This window comes from Bidens hawaiensis, unplaced genomic scaffold (assembly GCF_021521415.1).
Source record: "Bidens hawaiensis isolate Kalapana, Puna unplaced genomic scaffold, B.hawaiensis_p1.1 tig00042882_1, whole genome shotgun sequence".
NCBI lineage: Eukaryota > Viridiplantae > Streptophyta > Magnoliopsida > Asterales > Asteraceae > Bidens > Bidens hawaiensis.
Window position 1 is genome coordinate 79,808 of NW_027497595.1, and position 7,176 is coordinate 86,983.

General features: G+C 31.9%; 1 protein-coding gene across 1 annotated transcript; it reads right to left on the reverse strand.

The window, feature by feature from the left end:
- Positions 1–1,965: 1,965 nt before the first annotated feature.
- On the reverse strand, positions 1,966–6,148 carry LOC143593893 (cyclin-D3-2-like). The gene is made up of 4 exons (XM_077073365.1): positions 5,501–6,148; positions 4,724–4,925; positions 4,167–4,294; positions 1,966–2,619 (listed from the first exon to the last, which is right to left on the reverse strand). The coding sequence occupies exons 1-4, from the start codon at positions 6,017–6,019 to the stop codon at positions 2,362–2,364; spliced, it is 1,107 nt and encodes a 368-aa protein (XP_076929480.1). The 5' UTR covers positions 6,020–6,148; the 3' UTR covers positions 1,966–2,361.
- Between the last annotated feature and the right edge of the window lie 1,028 nt (positions 6,149–7,176).

Here is a 7,176-nt window from a genome sequence, read left to right on the forward strand (position 1 = left end):
TAATTGTGTCTTTTCGCTTATCATTTTGTCTTTTTTCGTTATTGTGTCTTTTTCGCACACCATTGTGTCTTTTCGCACACCATTGTGTCTTTTCGCTTATCATTGTGTCTTTTTTCGTCATTGTGTTTTTTCGTCATTGTGTCTTTCAACTCATCATTATGTTTTTTTAAATACTAATAACACCGTTGTGTAATAATAATATGTAAAAATAATGATAAAATAACAACAAATTATCTAATACATAAAACACAATGATTAATACATGTTACACAATAACTTGAAACGTAAAGCACAACGGTGAATACGTATAACACAATGACCTAAAACGTAAGACACAATGGTGAATACGTATAACACAATGACCTAAAACGTAAGACACAATGGTGAATATATATAACAAAATGATTTGAAACGTAAAACACAATTGAAACATATTACACAATGAACAACAAAAAACACAATTAAAAAATCATTAATTTTTTTTATTTTTATATAACAATATGATGCTCATATTAAATATAAAAAAAATGCTTATTATTATGATGATTTTTTTTAAAATAATGTCGTATGAAAAAGATATGGACATTTTAAAATGATGGGGGAATTAACATATGTCTTGTATGTGAAGAGAAAAAGTCAAGAAAGGTAGGTTATTACCCTCATGCCATTTCTATCAATTTTTATTTATTAAATTAATCTCAGTCATTCAAGTCTAAGATCAATAAACTGAATTCCTTCTCACCCTTCTTATTTTTGTTGTCCTTTGTATTTTAACCTTTACTCGTTACGCAAAATGGGCAATAAAATAAGATCACCAAACTCTACTGAATTTTAAAGAAAACAAATACAATAATAATAATTCAAACATTAGTTGGAAAGTTAAAGTATATAATAAAGATGTCTCAAGATATTGTAGCAAACCTAAAAAGAGATGGTGAGATTGAGCAAAAGGGCTTTTGACACGTGTCTATCCTTGAAGAAAAAGTATGGAACTATGGAAGAACGTTTAATAAAATATTATTTACAAACCCATTTGTTAATAGTACGTAACTACGTATATGGTTTTATTGCATCAACCTTTACGTACAATTTTTTTTTTTTGCAAACCCAGAATGGTTTAGGGCCTTTATGTTTTTTCTCGGTAATGTAAATTTATAAGTTTATTTATAAGAAAAATTTATATGTATTATGAAGTTAAGTTACTCATTTTCGTCAAAAATTTGAGCCCCCCACCCCCCCACACACACACATTTTTGAAAATTATATTTTATACATATTGAATCTGGTCCCATTATCCAAAAATTTTTATATATGTAACGAATTTAGGTAAATAGTTATAAAAGCCGTTATTTCCTGTAGTTTATTTAAGTTTTTAAACTTATATGTAGTAAAATTACTACTGTATGAAATATTATTTTAAGTTGGATTATTGTAATAGTGATTCAATTTTTTACTTATTTGGTGGAGTGACATCCTTTACGTGTAAAAATTGACATGGACACATATGATACATTATGGATTGCTAGCTTGGATTTTAATGGTTAATTTTCAATTATTCAATTAAAATTATGGTTAATTACAAATAGTCTTCTTTGATGGCATTTTTTGCATATATAGCTCTTAAAAAAGTCACTTGTCACTACCACGCAGCGGTAGTATATTTTTACAAAATTTCATAACATATACGATACCAGCTGAATATATGAATAATACATGTATTTTGAACCTATGTTCAAAACGATAAATTAAATTTATACGCAAGCCAAAAAAAACTTTAATGCATGACTAACGGTCACGTAACATTTGATTTAATACTATTATTAAACGTAAAGGTTATACGAGACTTATGTACCAGCAAAATAATATAACATATCTAGATAATTATTCTCATGATTTTCAGATTTTGTGGTAATAATTATAAAATTAACCCACAAAAAAATCAAAATTAAAATACCTGCTTTTCTTGGCATCATCTAATGTGTGCATGGTGTGCTCTGCATGACAGCTATGTACCAATAAAAAGTAGTGGACCATATGTCACACAACAATTATGAGAACTAGACAACATAAATATATCAATGAAGCTACTACACCTTTTATATGTTACACTCCCTCCATATATCCCATGAATTTAATTCTCAATATCAACAATAAATATATGTCCATTGCTTGATAAAGACTTGACATTACTCAATTTAATTTATCTCACATTAAAACAACCTAAAATCATAGAGAAATCGACCAACCATAACAACATATCAACTACTACAAGCGGTCATTTTAACCTATAATTTTAGGGATCGTCTATATATAGTAGTGGACCGTACGATTAATAGCATGCATGCACGATACAACTTACAACTACCCTTGATTAACGCTTCTTATAAGTGAACCGAACCCAAACCCTAATTGTTGATCCATTCGTGTTTTCTTGAATGAAGGCTCGTGGAAATGATGAACATTGAAGTCCCATGAATCATTTGAACTTTCGTCACACGTGAAATCTATCACGCCAGCTGGACTAACCGGATACGTTGTTGTCTGGTTTGCATCATGTTTTCGTTTGTTGTGATTATTGTAAGCTAGCTCCGTAATGAGCTCGTAGCACTCATTTATGTCCTGTGTACAAATAATTGTGCATGTTAGCACAACTTGTTATATAAGTTATAGTGTTTGAAATCCAAGGTCTCGGTGCTAGTAGTCTCTCTATCCCGTCCTTTTTACTAGCACGTTTTTTAATCTCAACCTAAATTTTGTTTCAGGCATGGTTGTAAAAATTGCGAAAAAAGCGTTGATAAATCCCTGATCAATCGTTAGTCAGCACCCCATTAGCTAGTTGCCAATTAATTCCTATTTGACCAAAATCGGTCAAAATTGAAAATTTTATATATAAAATATGGTGTATGGTGTATATATATATCATTTATACTTAAAAAAAAATATAACATATAAATTTCATTCTGATTAATCTTTGTTAATCTTGATTAATCATTAATCCTCACTCCATTGCTCGACTATCGCCTAACTAGCTTTATAGTAGGGATAGGTAATAGGTTGTTAGTTGGTAGAACTCCTAAGGCTGAGGGGTGTGGGGGGCTCCAACGGGGGCGCGAGTGGGGGCTCCAGCCAATAATATTGTGACGTGTGGCAGAGAGAGAAACTGGATAAGGTGGGTGTTGGAGCCCCCGCTGGAGCCCCTGGCCCTGGTGTGGAGGGGCTCCAGCGGATTTTTTTTTTATTTTTTTATAAATATATTCAAAAAACGTATTATTAAAAAAACTCATAAATTATTAAAAAAAACACACATTTTTTTAAAATTCAAATTACAAAAAAAAACATACTAAAAATTAAACAAACAATAATACTTAATAATAACACTAATCTAATACAAGATCATCGGGTCGCCTCGCCCACAAATGTTCAACCAACTCATGTCGAAGATCCCCGTGTATCTCACGGCTCTTGATATTTGCTATGTTATGAAGTTTTTGTTGATCACTGATTGTGGACGGTTGTGGCGGAATTGATTTTGGGTGAAGGTTTGAAGTTGTGGTATAAAAATGGGATGAAATGGGGTATTATAAAAAGAAAAAACGTTTTTTTTTTTAATTAAATAAGAGCCAACGGCTCTTTGTCCCTTCCCAAGGTCACTTTTATGCCCTCCGCAGCCGCGACCCACCTTGCGCCTGCTTTGTTTTTCGTGCTCGCGCCCCTCTCGCGCCCCTCTCGCGCCCTGGTGGTGTGGTGCTCGCGCCTGGGGGCGCGAGCGGAGGGGCTCTCGCGCCCCCGCTGAAGCCCCACACCCCTCAGCCTAAATGCATGCATTTTTTTCTATTAATATTTAAGTTGTGTCAAATCCACAACAAGATCTTGACCAAATATATTGCAAAGGCAAAAGTAGTTACTAGATTAGATGTACATCAAGTGCATTATGGTCTAAACAAGTAACCAACACAAAAAAACAAAACTACCCTTCTGTTGGACTGTTGGAGTACATCAATGCATGAATAAAGTACATGTTTAAAGCATAATAAACCAGCACAAATGGAGCAGGGTGTTTACTGTGACTTTTTCAAACAAAGTACTTTTGCTACCATTTGTTGATCACATGTTGTAATTTATGCAATGAGAGTTGTACGTAAAACATAAGGACAAAGAAGACAAACCTTAGTGGGTTTGAGAAGATCCAGAAGTTGACTTTTGTAAATGGAATTGGGAGGATTGATTTCATCTATAACATGAAGCATTGTTGCTGTGGCCAATACGGATGGTTTATAACACATGAATCTTGAATCTTGAAACAAAACAACACCAAAATGGAAACAATGTTAGAATTAAAACAACAAACAACCTAGTATCTTGCTTAGAGATTGGTTTGGTGGATTGAATATATGCAAGCTTTTTTGTTCAAAAAAAAAACAACCTAGTATAATGTTTTTTTATTATAAGATAAATACACATTATTATTATTATTATTATTATTATTATTATTATTATTATTATTGCTGCTATAACAACAACCATACTCAGTAAAATCCAGACGCCGCAAATTATTATTGTTATTTATTTATTTGATGTATATCTTTTATATATTCATGTTTATCTTGTTTTCCCAAAATCTCTATATGGTTGTACTTTGTAACCTATTAACATCCCCGATGTTTATGGGTAACGATATCAAATTATCCAATTTTATAATTTTCTAAATCGACCGTTGGATTACCTGCGACTAAACAAAGGATTAGAGCTTCACATTTCTTGAAGAAATCCCAATGAACATGATCAGTTAATCCAAGCCTTCTTACAATGTGATCAAGAAATGAGATAGGTGTGACTGGGTTCATCCTCCACTTCAATGTTGACATCACCAAAAGCTCCATTTTTTGTATGTTTTTAGCCTCAAACAAGAACTTTGTGTCCTCAATCTATATTAAAGATTCAAGAAAACAAAATCCCACATCAATTAGCCAAAGATTTTAAAACCCCGTAATCTAGTCCCAACTAGTCCCAACAATATTGTCCGTCTTACCCATGAAAAGTTTACATACACTTTTTTCGAGTGGGGACCTATAAGGTGTTTACCCATTTTAGTAGTACTAATTTTACCTTATCACACTTAATATGAAATTCTCACACTATATAATGACATTGCGTCCCAAAACACGTTGATTATATCTAAGGCTACGTTCCTTATGACCATTTTTTGGGGCATAATGGTTCATAAGGAGTAGCGTCTTAAATACAACCATCGCGTTTTGGGACGTACTACTCAACAGTTAAGCATCCTCATGTAAAATATTATATAGAACCAACAAATATTTTATGGCCAACGCGGTCAATGTTAGTGGTACGAAAACCAAGAGGTTTATAACAAGAATATTTTGTGCAAAAAGTCATATAGTTTATAACAATAATGTTAGATAATTGTATGTTTATATACCATGATACAAGTTTATATGCTAAAGGTACAAGTGAGTGTTAAGGAATCAATGTATCATACTTGAAGATCTAGCAAGAGTGGCACTTGAGTTTCTTCAACTTTAGCAGCCAAAGAGAGACAACTAACAGCCACAAGCTGAATCATCCAAGGCTTATCTTCCTCAAAATGAAGGCTAGACAAAAACCTATCAACATAATTAACAGCCAAAATGGCAGTCAAAGGTGTAAACCCATAACACCCTTTAACCTTCAAGATCAAATCCACAGCCTCTTTCCTAGCAACCAAACCATAAGAACTATTCTTGCCAAAATCAAAACCACAAGGGTCTTGTTGTTCTTTTTCTTTAGCTAAAAGAGACACAAGCTCTTCATGTTCCCAACTCAAATCCACTTGGTCAAGGGGGGGAAAGTGTTCATCACATGAATCTTGAAGGGTGGTTTGTGTAAATTCATCTTCATAATAATATGAATCTTGTTCTTCATTGCAAAATAGTGTGTCTATGAAACAAGATGAATATGGTGATAATATTGCCATTGTGATTACAACTTTACAACAAGAAGATGGGAAGTTAAGTTTCATCCATTTGTGTATGTGTGTGTTTCTCTCTCTAGAAAACTGTATACTCTCTCTCTATATGTATAGGTTTAAGGGTCCATATTTAGAGAGAGATGAAAATAATAAAGTGATAGAATCAGAGCGGGTGTCACGCTTGTCCTATCTTTATATTTATACACACTGTTTTCGGTGGATAATATTATTGAGAATTAATTTAGAAACTTATGAAATCACTAAGGTAATTATGAGAGACGTGACTAGCTAGAGTATTTAATATCACTCGTGTTACATTATTTTAATACTATTCAATGTTACATAAGGTCATATATTGGTTTTTATATTCATGAAAGCAATGTAACAAGAGTAAAATGTGAAGAGTATCTATTATTTGTTCTAGCACAATCTATTTTTGGCATTGTATACTTGGACCCGTCAACTTGTGAACTTGGCACACTGTTTTCATAACGTTGTTACGTATAATATTGTTAGTCTAAGCAAGTCGAACAGTACGATTAAAAACTAATTTGATAGATTTGTGTGTAGTCAAAACGGTCCAAATGGACCATCTCTACGGATTTTATTATGATTATGAACTATTTGTTCGTTAATGGTCTTAAATTAACAAGACAATTTTGGTGGTTAAATAGTGTGTCCCGCAGTCAACAGGTTAAGAGTTCAAATTCGGTTGGTACATGTTTTGTTGTACTTATCCTAGATATCCAGGAATTGCTATTTAAAACAATCAATTTAAACAAAGATTGTAATATTTTTCTGGAAAAGATAAGTAGGTCATATGTTTATGAATAGTTTTGAACCACTTTAAACTTGTACAATTCATTTGCTAACTTTTTTTTTTACCTTTTTTAAACATGTTTATGAAAGTCTTGAATTATTCATTTGCTAGACATTATACATAAACTTGTTATTATATATGTTTTAATAAATATTATTTCTTTTGATGACAACTAACTTTAGATCTAAAAGTTACATGAAAACATTCATTTTAATTTTTAAGAAATAAAAATAAATACATAAGATATAATAAGATAATCGGTTTTCTCTTTTTCTTTTTGCATATTTTTACTTTTGTGGCTTTTTTAAATTTGGAATATATTTTTGTAAAGAGATTTAATCATTTTACAATTTTGTTTTTTTCTGTTTGGTATCATCCATAAATTTGA